Below are 13496 nucleotides of genomic sequence, written 5' to 3' on the forward strand. Positions count from 1 at the left end.
ATGGGGAGAGGGGTAATCCTTTGTTATGAGGGGCTGTCCTGGCATGATAGAATTAGCAGCGTCCCTGGCCTCTACTCACTAGCAGCAGGTTCCTCATTGAGACGACCAAAATGTCTCCAGACACTGCCAAATGTCCCCTGGGAGGAAGAGTCTCCCCAGTTGAAAACCACTGCCTTACATGAAAGTCAGGTGGTCTGTCCTCGATAGGAGAAGTCAAGTGCACTAGAAGACCACTTTACTTTTTACCGACCAAAGCAAAGTGTGACAAATCTTCCTTATAAGATATAAATGTTATCTTTTTTGTTATTTTTCTGAGTTTGTAGACAGGCAGACTTCCTGTTTCGGGGCCCCTAAGTGCTATCAGTGGCTGCACTGTGGCACTTGCAGGGACTGGGAGGGGACAGCGGAAGTATACAGGGTCTGTGGAATGTAAGTAGGGTTCGCTCACCACCAGCGGTTCTGAACACTGAGGCCTGCTGTGATAAGACCGAAATAGCAGAGCCTGGGGGCATCTAGAGAGCAAAAGATTAGCTCAGTGAGCATATATTTAAAACTGATTATGTTTAAAAGCAAGCAATTGAAAAAGTGCAGCTTCTGTTATTTTGGTGTTTAATCATTATGCTTTCACTTTACCACCAAGGCATAGAATCAGTGGCATTTTATGAAAATCATCATCCCCACCCTGAACTTACAGGGATGTCTGTCTGTGATAATCAAAGCTTTAAGAAACATTTGTCAACCAGTGTCGAAAAAAATGTGTTGGTAGTAAAACAAGTGTGCTTTGGGGAAAGCAAACTGCTGTTTTCTTTCTTTTGTTTTCCATACATAGAAATGTCATTTCAACTTAAAGGTACAGATACCTTAGATGCTCTCTTTAAAACTGAGTGGTCTCTAAATATTCCAAGTAAACCCTAGCCACTATAGACATCGGCCATTTCTATGTTGAATGGCAATATTGTATCTATCTTGTATTTTCAGTTCAATTCAGTAAATGTTTACTGAGCACATATTATGTGCCAGGGACTGAAGATACATGTCCTATAGATCTGTCATCCAGTTGCATTCAGCCAAGGATCATCCTAAACACAGATACCTATAAAACCATGTGATGGAAGAAAGTCATAACTTGGTCCTTGGGGAGGGTGGAAGGGCTCCCAGAGCAGGGGCTGTGTGAGCTGTGCTTTGAAGATAAATAGGAGCCCTACAATCACAGGATGGGGGAGAAGACAGGTCTCCCAGACAGAGGTAACATTAGTGCAAAGGCGCAGAGAATTAAAATGTGTGATGTGCCCAGGACTCCCCAATAACTTGATGCAGCAGGATTGTAGGAAAGGAAATGTGGGTAGTGATAAAGAAGCAAAGCCATAATGGGTCTGATATCCTTTGCTAAGGAGCTGAAAGGACTTGACAAATCAAGGAGCAACATAAGATTTGCATTCGAGGAGTTCTCTGGTGGCCGTCTGCAGAAGGAGAAGGAAGGGGTAGCAGACGTGGTAAGGATGCGGAACCCGTGTTCGGTTGGACCTGCCTTCTCCAAGGCAGTGGGCAAATGGGAGTGAAATCAAAGAAACACTAAGGAGGCGTGATCAATAGGACGTTTTAGGATAAGAGAGGAGGGGCCAGAGTTCTGGCCATTGGCGAACCTGGAGGAACGGAATAGGATCAATTTCATTGCAAGAAAAATCCAGTGTTAAAATGTTTGTTGCTCAGAAACATGGTTCAGATGGGAGATTAGATTTTGGTGTCATCAGTATCCTCTCGGTATAGTAGAAACTATACTTTAAAATATTTCAGTAGGTGTTTATAGATGGATAAGAGAGGAGAGCTGAAAAGGGAATTCTAAGCAAGAGTGGAGAAGGGTGGGAAAAAGTCCAAAAGAAGAATCAGAAGGAAGTGATTTCCTAGGAGGAAAACTCAAGTGCCGAGATGAAGGCAGTTCACCAGAAGATTCAAAGCTATCCATTGGATGTGGGATGAGGTTTTTGGTGTTGCCATCTTGGTCTCTGCTCTCATCCTCGAGGGTTTAAAGGGCCCATCTGAACTCCATTTAACATACTGAAGCTTCTCTACAAACTTAATACAGTGATCTCTCTTCTCTGTAAACTTTTTCATCTATGTCTGATTAGTTTGCCCTTCATCTGATTAGACGATGCCTCTTTTACTTTGGTCTCCCTGCCTTTGTAGTAAGGTCTGCTTCTTTCATCCTTGATGGATAGTGAACATCAGTATTGCAGCCATGTTGCCAAGAGGGCTTGGGAGGAGATTGTGGGGGAGTCATTTGCTTGAACACATCTCGTTCTCCAGCCAGAGGGGCCAAGGAGAACAGGTTGAGGCTGCACTGGAAGAACAAAACTCAGAAGAGCGTGTGGAGTGCACACTCCACACGGGGCCTCCAGCACGCACTGCCTACGGCAGAGCAGAGGAAGCAACAGACTGGTGGCCAGCAGGTCCCCGGGCACCATCTCGAGGCAGATAGGGAACATGCTTGGCCAGGTTCACCACTTCTCTACCTGGGCAAAATGTTTAATCAGACAACCGAAAGCCAGAATCTCCTCCTGTGAGGCAGAAACGTCTCGTTCACCTATAGGCCAAAGGGAGGGCTGAAATCGTGGCTTCTTTGAGAGGTTGTTGCAAGTTTAGGAACCGCTGTCATGAAAAAATGATGCAAATAAGTAAAATGGCATTTTTGCTCTTTATTCTATTCCCCTATAGAAACTCTCTGAGATGCCTGTTTTTCCAGGCTAATAAAAATGATTTTTATTATAGTATAGGGAGTAGGCTATTAATATCATGTCTTTTTATGTCTGTTAACTTAATTAGAAGTCCAACTAATTGTAGGACTCTATAGAAATGGCATTGGGATAGTATGCGACTGTTAAAAAAATCATGCTTTCGATGACTAAGTACATCAGGTATTATTATGTGATATAAGTGAAAAAGGAAGGCTATGTTTTTTCTTTTCTTCTCTTCTTTAAACATGCAATAGAGTGTTAAGTATAAGTAGGACATAAGGGGAAAATACTATTTAAAATCACCTTGCAAATTTCGTATTTGCCCTGAAATCTTCAGTTCTTTGGACGCTAAAAGCCATAAATAGCTTTGTTTCTCCTTGCACTTGGACTTCTATCTCTGGATATCAAGATTTTATTTTCATTTTGTTTATTTTTCCTCAATTTTCTTATGCATTTACTTTATAATTACATTTGAGCGATAAACATATAAAATGTTTATAAGCAGAGAAAAACCAAAACTTTATAAATAAACGGAAATGAAGTAGCATCAAACAGACCCACTTCTCTTCTTGAACTCTTCCACGAACTATTTTAACGATGGGCAAGGGACCTTCACTTCTTTGCACTTTATTTACATAAAGTGGATGGATAGAACCAACCTTGGCACTTTGTTCCAGCTTTTCTAATCTTCTCATTTAAATTGTATCAGGAAACAAAAATGGCCCCCTGCATGTTAGTTCCCAAAGGGTTTAATTAACCCTTACCAAGCTCCAGGCATTATGCTTGATGGCATAACTGATGTAGCGATACATCAGTTAGCATCCGGGCTCTGCCTTCAAAGGTTTCAGGTCCTCCATAGAAAACAAGACCAAGTGCACAAAACCAGTGCAGCCCAGTACAGTGATACTGGGCAAGATACGTGTGGACCAGAGATGCCGGAGGGGCCCCACTAGGAAGGGAGGACCTGTGCTCTGAGTTTGCTATGTCCCTGATTATATGTTACTGATTGTTTATTCTTTAAGAACATCCTAGCCCAGATGCTTCACAGTGTGTTGGACTGCAAGTTAGATTGCCTCATTTTTCCCCCTGGCCTGGTGTAAATGCCAGTAAGCCTTGTCGACTTTCATTACAAGGGATGGCCATAGTGTGTCCAGTTTACCGAGAAAACACTTGGTCTTTGAAAAGAGCTATGTGTTCCTCCAGGTTTGAAATGCAAGTTCCTAAGGGCTTGGAGAAATTGGAGACATATTTCTCCTTCCCAAAGACTAGTCTCTGAGCTCAGACAGGATGTAGCATGCCTATGGGCTTGACAGAGGGGTTGCTGGGCAATTGAATTAAGCTCTGATATCTTCAGGCTGTGCAAAATGATAAGTCAAAAAAATAAAAGAGAAGAAGCCATTGGATTCTCTCTCCTTGTTTCTTCCTTGAAGGCTTTGTAATCTTTCTTAATGTGGTTAAATTTGTTTCCAGTTCAGACATGGTGCAATCAGATTTCCTCACGAGGATGTTTTTCCCCTGTGACCCCTTTGAACGTCAGTAACTGTTTCCTGTTGATATGAACTCCCTATTCACCCACTAGATGACTTCGTCAGAGAAAAATTATAAAGCAAGGGGTACTTATGAGAAATTCAGGTCTAGTACTGGAGGTTTCCTTTTCCTGGTCCACAGCTGGTGATTAGCACTCTGCAGCATTTGGTACAGGGTTGATGTGTTGTTCATTTAGAAATAATTCCAAAGCAATTCTTAGAACTTGGGCAAATAAGTCTAGATGTGGCTCCCAGCTCGACATTGCTTCAGAGCAATGATTAATTTAGTTACTAACTTTCGATGTTGTTTGTAGTCTTTGAATTATTTCCAAAAGGTAATAGACATCTTCATTGTGTCTTCAAATGAGATTTATATCTGTAGATTGTAGGGACTATGGATTCCTGCTTTAAACAGAAAAATCTTTCTCTAGTTGATAAAAATGAATCAACTTTATAGAAGAGGAGAATAGCTACTACAAAAAGTCTCACTTAGTATAATATGCTTGCAGTCCGTAGGGGAGCACGTTTGCTTAGCAATAATAATAACGATTATGATTGTAAACTCCTAAAATAGAGAATATGCCTTATCATCTGACGTTACAAACTTGAAAAACTTGTTGGAACTGAAACTTTGGTTAACGTGTTTTGGTTATCAAATCTAGTTTTGTAACCCCTTGCTTAGTTATCACTTCCCAGAATGAAAAGTCCTCCTTACCAGATCAAGGTCATGACCATGTGGTACCAGGAAATGCCCCTTCACCACAGCAGCTAACCTACGCATCCTCCTTGAACCCTCTAGATTCCTGTTCCACGCCAAGTCAGGGAACTGCTGCAGCTGCTGTTTCGGCTGCTATTTCATTCCTTTTACCTACCAGTCTGAGACTCCCTGAGTGAGGCACCATGTGGAGTGAGGACTCCTCAGCAGGCAACTTACTGCCAAGCACACTGTAGCTCCCCCTCAAGGGGCAGATGGCCGTGGAGGCTGAAGTGGTAGTGGAGATGGTAATGATAATGAGGATAATAGTAATAGCTGCTAACATTTATTGAACACTCCCCGTGTGCCGGGCACTGTTTGAAATTCTTAGCTAACGTCATTTCATCCTCACACACCTGTGAGTTCAGTCCTCTTGTCATCCCAGTTTTGCAGATGAGAGTTTCGAGAGAGAGGAAATAAATACGGCACAGTAGGTCTGCTTTTGCATCTCAGCCATCCTGGCTCCAGAGCCCACGGCCCTCACCCCCACACTGTGCTTCTGCTTGTAACACCAGACTTGGGCGCTGTGCACAGGTCTCCTAGAGTTAGCTTGGCCCCTTCACGTAAAGTAGTAAACAGTAGCTTCTATTAGCTGAGATTCTTTTCTGAGCCTGATGCTGTGCAAGGTACTTTACTTCTGGTTTAATCCTTACACAATGCCTGTAGTTATAGGTATTATTACCCCAGATTTATAAATCAGGAAACCTCCTACCCCTCAAAAATTGGTGTGTGATGCAGTTAAAATTCTCCTAGTAGCAAGTAACAGAAAGCAACTTAACCATAGTCATGCAAAAAAGGAGAAGTGAAAATAAAGATTCTGAGATAAAAAAGGGTGTTTCATGGAACCTGGGCAGAACTTGGCCAGGTCTCTTCAGGGATCTGAAAATGAAAAGAGAAACCCAGGTTTTCCTTCTGGGCTCACTCATGCTCCCTAATCTCTTGTCCGTGCCTCACTCTGTGTTTCTCCTTTGTTCTTCTCCGTTATCTGTCTGTCCGTCCGTCCGTCCATCCATCCATCCATCCATCCATCCATCCATCCATCCATCCAAGCTTTCACCAATCTGCTGTAACCACACATTTCACATGTTCATACCGGAAAGGCGGCCTGAGCTCCCTAATGCATGTCTCCTCATGTCCTGCACACAGTACAGCCTAAGTCAAAACCTCTCCATCTCAGGTCAGATTTTCTGGGAAAGAGATGATGGGAGTCCCAGCTTGGTCCAACTAGTCGTTTGCAGGATGTCCAGCATTTACCCACGTGACCAAACCAGGGCAGTTCTCTGAGAAAGGGATCAATGAGCTGAAAAGACACCTCCCAAGGTCTTCCACACTGACCCTAGGTATCCCTTCCCTGGCTCGTGCTCTCTGTCTGGTCACCCTCCTGAGGTGATGTCATCTTGTCACCGGTAACAGTGTATCACTTTCATCGACCCATCTGTTTTGTTTTGAACTTTTTTTTCATGCAACTAAAACCCATCACTTTTACCTCCTAAACAACAGTCCTTATCAGGGCCTTTCGGAAGTCCACACTGCTTATACTGACAGCCACTGTCAGGCTCCAGCAAGTAACAGCCCTGAACTGGTCACAGCCAGGCAGACTTGGCCCAGGCTACAGCAGGTTAATGGAGCCAGGCAGGTGACGACAGGAATTCTATTATTAACCAGCTCCTTGGCCTCCTGTAACTCACACCAGCAGGGCGTGGCAGCACAGAGGGATTTCTGCGATGCTTTTATTCCCCCAAGTGTTCTTCACCTGTCTTCATGACTTGTATTTGCAGTTGGCTGAATCAGGAACAAAAAAAAGAGGAGGGAGGGACAAAGGGCTGGGCCTCTTGGCTTTAGAACTAAGGTTAAACCTGTCTGTGGGACCTTAGGTTTCCTCCATGGAGGTTAGGGCAGAATTGACCTTAGAAGAGCCAGAGGCCTCAGGGAAAGCTGGGCAGGTATCCGGGCTCAGAGTGTAGAAAATTGGACTTTAGACAAACTGGAATGGCTGTCTACACAGATTTCTATACAGAAGCAGCAGTCTGCTATCCCTGCCCAGGGTGGGATTTGGAAGCTCTTCCCTGACTCATGACGACCTTGATCTATCATGCCATGCCTCCCTTAACGCGGGGATCCCAGAAATGCTTCCTCTAGTTGCTTCACTGTTGAGTGTATGAAGCATGACTTAGTGTTTGTCGAGTAGTCAGTGAGGCCAGTTCTTAAAAGCACAGATTGAAAATGGAGTTGAAGGCGGAGGTTATCTTCCGCCTCCTTTCCGAAGTTCAAATACAAGTCTCTGTAAAGGGCAGTCACGACATGTGAAAGGTCTCTTTCAGGTGGAAGCAATTCATGCCATAGGAGTAAGACTTAGCTGGAGGGACTTGTTTTTGTAGCAAGTGTTGTTTTATTATAGCTGGCAGGTAGGTTCCCTGGACTCTTTTCCAAGCTGAGCTCCTTAGCTGCCACCTGTTTTAGCTCGGACCCTGGGCCTGTAATTATGGTAGAAACCAATAAGTGAGTGATCATGTGTAGTAACAGGACTGAGTCCTGCCGTTCTCAGTTCCAGGTGGCCTGGGGATGGGGTGGAAGGGAGCACCCTAACTAGCCTTTTGCTTTTGCTACCAAAGCAATGGAAGTAGCAGTATGTATTACAGTGAGGCGCACACTCGGCCTCAGCGACTGGGCACATCTCCCCTTGCAGTCACTACGTCCTGCCTCACACCAGACACTTCAACTGTTCATTCTCTGTGATCCCTCCCCTTACCATCCCCATTCCAGCCTGATTCGTGCTTCCTTTTCCTTCAAGCTGGGGAATTGGCTCCTCTCAGAAGCCTCCCCCAAATTCCACCCCACGCTGATCAGATGTCCCCACTCTGTGGCCCCCTGACACCCTCTGTGCCCCTCTACTGCACTTAGCACACGGGGGTGATATGTTCTACCTACATGTCTGTGAGCTTCCTGAAAGCAAGTGGGATCCCATTCATTTTACAACACTTGGTCCCCACCCAGGACCTGGCATAGTGTGTGCTTAGAAAACCATCCCTTCTGAAGAACTGTAAAAGAAGCATAAAAGATCTCTGAAAGCCTCAGGAGATGCTATAAAGCCTCCATTCCAGAATTCAGACCCTGTACCTCCAGTGGAGCCCTGAGACCCAAATCAGAGCCATTGAGTCTCATTTTGGATGTCGTTCCAACAGCAGTGATGGCCTGGATGCTTTAGGCATCAGAAAGGCCATTAAGGGAGAAGGTGGTTCATAGTGGCCCTTAATAATGGGCACCAAGGGGTGTGAGGGGCCCTCTTTCCGTAGCTGCTTCCCTACTCCCCCTGCCTAATAACTGCTCTCTAAGACAGGCTCACACTGTGCCTTTTCAGAGTGCCATCTTTCAACTTTCAGATGAAAGTTAGAAAAATATGGAGGCAGCCCATGTGACTTTGGTTTGTTTCTAATTATAAAAGTAATTCACACTTATCACAGAAACCTTCAGAGATACTGCAAAAAATAAAGAATAAATAAAAGTCATCCCAGATCCCACAAGTGAACACTGACTTCTCTCACTATATAAGCATGATTTTTTTGGTCCTATCTGCATCTTTGGGTATAGCTGAAATCACTCACATTGATGACCTTTTTCAAAAACCACTGAAAACATATTCACCATCAGAGCCACCAGCAGCCACCACTTATGTTTACTGCACACTTTCTAGAACCCTCACCCGAGGACGTGCTTAATGAAATTTTATTGCTGGTGATGGCCCCTCTGTTACCTCACTCGTCCCCACCACCACCACCTAATGATGAGTGGATCTGCTTCTCAATGCTGGAGATTTTGTTATTTATCTCTTTCTCTGGAAGAGAAATCTTGGAGAAATTGCTGCCAAATTTTAACCGCTTCTGCAGCAGACATTTTTAAGCAGGTGAAGAGAAGGGCATGTATGTGGCAGGTCTCCTCACAGCAAAAGCATCCTGCTAGTTGATAAACATGTTTTTATTTTTCTACCTTATGACATTATTTTAGGTCTTTGATAGGATGGACCATTACTTTTTGTTAAATATTATGTCTCGGCGGACTTGTTTCCCCTTCCTGTTTGCTTCAAGAGTTGCATGTAGCCTGAAGGATGCAAATTATACCCACTGCTCTAGATGGTGCCAGACAGGAGGTTAGAAATGAGACTGAATGAAAAGAAACCCATATTTCCACAGTTCTAAAGCTTGCCACCCCCCTCACTGTGCATCACAGGTGCACGTGCCTCCCAGCCCCTGTTCCCTCTCCCCCCATATCTGAGAATCTGCCTCCAGGTCTGGGGGTGGGGTCAAGAAAGAGGACAACGATCAGGATTAGAAGGCAATATTTCCTCTCCCCAGAGCTGGAGTTTAGCCCACGGTCTGGCTTCGCATACTTGAGATAGAAGAATGATTTGGGGGAAGCTAGAAATTGATGAAATTTCCCTTGGAATGCCCTCATCTTTTTGATGCCTGTTGCTTAGCAACTCTTGCCAAGTACACTGACTTCCAGCAGCCTAAAGAGTTGCCACGAACCTACCAACTCAGTCCCCATAGTCAGGTATTTTGAGCTACTGGAATTCACCGTGACTGCCAGTTTAGCCATGAATAAGGTGAACAGGCTGGTAAGACTGACCTACGTGCCGTGGGGTAGTTCGGGGTGGCTTTATCACCTGAGTCTTCTTCAGGCTACCATTGGCCACCCCTCCAAATGAAAGCAGCATCTGCATGACAACTTCCTGTGTGGATGCTGCCCTTACCCATGTCTCCATCACGTACTTACCCTTCACCCTAACCCACTGCTAACCCTGTCATTCCACCTGAGTCCTACCCATATAGAAAATATGGAACACCATTGCTTATTCAAGCTCGTCCCATCCAACTCTGTCTCTCTGCTTGTCAGTCACACTCAAATGAAGGCAATTAGTTTAGTCAGATGGCTTGTTGTATCTGAGTATTACTTAGTTTTCTGTTAGCTTACAAGTACATTGTCCAACCTAGAGAGTTGTTGTTTGGGTTTTTTGTGTGTCAAACTTGTCACTCCCTCTTCAGTCTTCATTCTTGCTTCTCCTTAGCAGAGAGTTTTATAGACACGGGATTTTTTTCCCCCTTCCAATTAAGGTCTTAAAATCAGGACTAGGAGGTGATAAATGGTAGTGTCTTATGATCAGGAAGGGCCTGATTAAACTGGTGTTGAATAGGGAGGTGAGCAAGTACACACAAAATCTTTGTTTACTGCTCAGCTGTGACTGAGTGGTGACACTCAGGGCAAAGCTGGTGGCACTTAAAACCACAAATAAAGATGAGTTCTTTGTACACACATCCTCTGTGAATTGGCAAAATACCAATTTCCTTACAAAATGACACCCACCCTCTCTCCTACTTCAAAGAAGGCCGATCACTAGCCCTGATTACACCTATCCTGCGGCCTCAGTCACCTGGTCGGCCTCAGTCACCTGGTCGGAGAGACCTCCCCCACCCCTAAGCAGATGGCCAGAGCTCACTGCCTCTTTCACTTTTCCTTCACAGGATTCACCAGAATTTGTATTGTGCTTGTTTCTGTAACTTTTTTAACGTAATGTGTGTCTCCCACACCAGATTCTATGTGGGTAGAAGCTCTGTCTGTTTTATGACTGTTTATTCTCTGTTGGGTTCCCAGCACCTAATTTAACACCTGGCTAACCTGGGACTCATAAATGTTAGTTGGAGGGAGTGAGGAAATCCATTGTCTTAGAGGTTCCTGAAACCAAGAGTTTTGTACTGTCACTGTTGGAGACATAACCTTTTAATTGAGACTTAAACATTTCTTTCATTAAGCAGTCTTAATTTCTATAGCACTTTGTTCACACTACTTGCACAATACTTAGTACAGTACATCGGTAACCTTTTTAAGAGTCCGTTTCACCTGCTGAGTTGAGAGTTCCTTATGTTTCCACTCCTGACTAAGGAATCTTCTGATAGGCTGACTGGGATTTCTAACGTTAAGACTAGGCTGAGGCTGTCATCAGACTGCTGTTTGATTGATTTCTCCAAAGCATTTTCCTTTCTCTGTGATTTTTGTCTGCCCAGGTGTGAAGCTGTTAGATGTCCCTTACTTTCTATGACTAACCCCACATGTTCCAGGTGAAAGGCATGTGCCTTCTGATTTATGTTGCTCTCTTTCAGTTTATAAAAGCCTATGATGCAGGGAGGGATAGCTATGAGCTACTAATGTTGACTGTCAAAAAAAATATAAGCTCAAGGTTACATGGCATTTAAGGTGCAGAGCCAAAGGCTTCAGATGTCTTCTCTACTTTTTATTTAATGTAGAAATTCAAGGTTGTATGGAACAACTTGAAGGAGATCTGGGTATTACCCCCCCACTTCCTCTTGGGGATCTAATCCCACCAGACCCATCCAGCTGTGCCCAGCCCCCTGTCCTAATATTTCTGAGTACCTCCATTTGACAACCTCTTCTCCCCATGTCACCGCCCATGGTAATGCAATACTGATTGGACTCTAGGCTCATTGCTACACCACGTTGGATCCTCTCTTGTGTTTGTATCCAGGATCGTCTGTTTTTTGTGATGGAGTTTGTGAATGGGGGCGACTTGATGTTCCACATTCAGAAGTCTCGTCGTTTTGATGAACCAAGAGCTCGTTTCTATGCTGCAGAAATCATTTCAGCACTCATGTTCCTACATGAGAAAGGCATCATCTACAGGTGAGTTCTGGTTGCTTGGAACCCCTCTCATAATTTAGCCCCTGTTTACTCTCCACTTCATCCAGCCTTCCATTTCTCATCATAATCAATTGAAATCTTTCAGGAATTCAATTCACAGAGGTTTGAGTGTCCATGAGAAGAAATGAATAACATAGTGATCAGCATTACCTGCAAACTAAAACTTGCCCCCATGTGGTGTTTGTAAAATAGGCTTGTGAGCCTGGGAAGAGACTATTCATGAATTTGCTCAGCTGGGGTTTGCTGAGGGCCTCGTACAGATAGCCAAACCCTGCAAGGTGCTGAACCATTGTTGCTCTCTCTTTTTTTTTCTTTTCTGTTTTAATCTTGGAAGTGATCCATTCCATTTTAAGAATCCAAGTCTAAACTGAAGAGTGTGGATAACTATTACTCTAATTGCTGTAATAAGAATCATAGTGAGATGGGGTCATGGCTCCCCAGTCGAGGAGCTAAGAGGGGAACGGTCAATGAGCAGTGTCCCACTTGACGATATTTCTCATTTGTAGCTCCCTCCCCAGTATTATTTGATTCCACTGCATGACACGCAATCTTCTGATCACAAAACACCGTACGTTGAATAGGCTTGAAATCTGGTGGACGTTGTTGGATCTCAGAGGTTAAAGGGTGTCGGGTGAAACTTTAAGTCATACAGAAGGTTGAGTAAGATGGGAAATGTAATAATGGGTGTTAAACAATTGTTATTCTTAAATTTTCCTATTTTCCTGTTGCTAATGTCCTCTCACTCTTTAGATCACTTTATAACCTAGTTGCCACACATACTCTTTATTTCTTCTACATATGCAATTGTTTCTGTCCTGTGAGAAAAATTCTGTTTTATAGTAGTAGGAGCATGAACGTTAACATAAAAAATTTCCTGATTAAAATTTGCTATTTATTAGCCGTGCTAAATGCTGTTCCTTTTGTGAGCTCATGACAGAATAGACATCATTATTAAAGTGTAAGAGGGCTTTTGAACACAGTGAATCTTCTTAAATACCCCAGGAGTCAAACTAGGAAGAGGAGAGTGAAACTAGGAAAGATTGCTGCAGGACTGGCCGACGGTGCCAGAAAGAAGTGGGAAAGCGAAGGAGGAAAACTGGCCCTCTAAGGAAATGTCTTCTAGTTAATTCTCAGTGCAGAGCCCTGAAGCCTCAACTAGATGTAGCCTTTGTCATGGCCCCAGCTGTGAGGTAAAGAAGGGGATGCAGAGCTGGGAGCCAGGCTGGATGACCAGCAGCGGGAATGTTCTTCCTCAAGGGAATCAGGAATCCATGCTTCGTAAGTCATGGAGCCACCCCAGGTTGCTGTAGACAGCCTGTGCAGTGAGCTTTCTTACCCAGGCTGTGATGTGCTCCCTCAGTCTCTATCATGTAGCTTTTCCTGTCTCAGTATTCTGCCCAGAGTATGATTGACAATCGTTGCTGATACACTCTCTGATGGTGGAGGGAGTTTAGAGTCCTCCCTGGTGGTGATGGCAGACTCTTGGCCCTGAGTTCATTTTTGTTCTCCTTTCCATGGCTTATCTACCCATCTCTGCTTAGTTTACTCCCAGAGAAAGCGTTTCCCACATTTAATTTTTAAGAGTAATGACTTTCTTACTTGGCAGGGACTTCCATTGTACATCAAAATAATAACAACAGGAGCTAAACTGAGGAGTTGTTACAGGCCAGGCACCTTACCTGCATTTCTCCCTGAATCCTAACCGTATTATTATATAACAGTAATATTGTTCATTTTATTTTGATGAATGTGTCTTAGAAGACTTAATAACCAGAA

General features: G+C 43.9%; 1 protein-coding gene across 1 annotated transcript in view; it reads left to right on the forward strand.

Annotated features, from left to right (window-relative positions):
- The window catches only part of PRKCH (protein kinase C eta), a 217048-nt gene that overhangs the window by 147977 nt on the left and 55575 nt on the right, over positions 1–13496 (forward strand). The window contains exon 10 of the mRNA XM_081049156.1: positions 11548–11702. Coding sequence (XP_080905282.1) covers positions 11548–11702 — 155 coding nt within the window. The remainder of the gene's footprint in view (positions 1–11547; positions 11703–13496) is intronic.

This window comes from Rhinolophus hipposideros, assembly GCF_964194185.1.
Source record: "Rhinolophus hipposideros genome assembly, chromosome: 5".
Lineage (NCBI taxonomy): Eukaryota > Metazoa > Chordata > Mammalia > Chiroptera > Rhinolophidae > Rhinolophus > Rhinolophus hipposideros.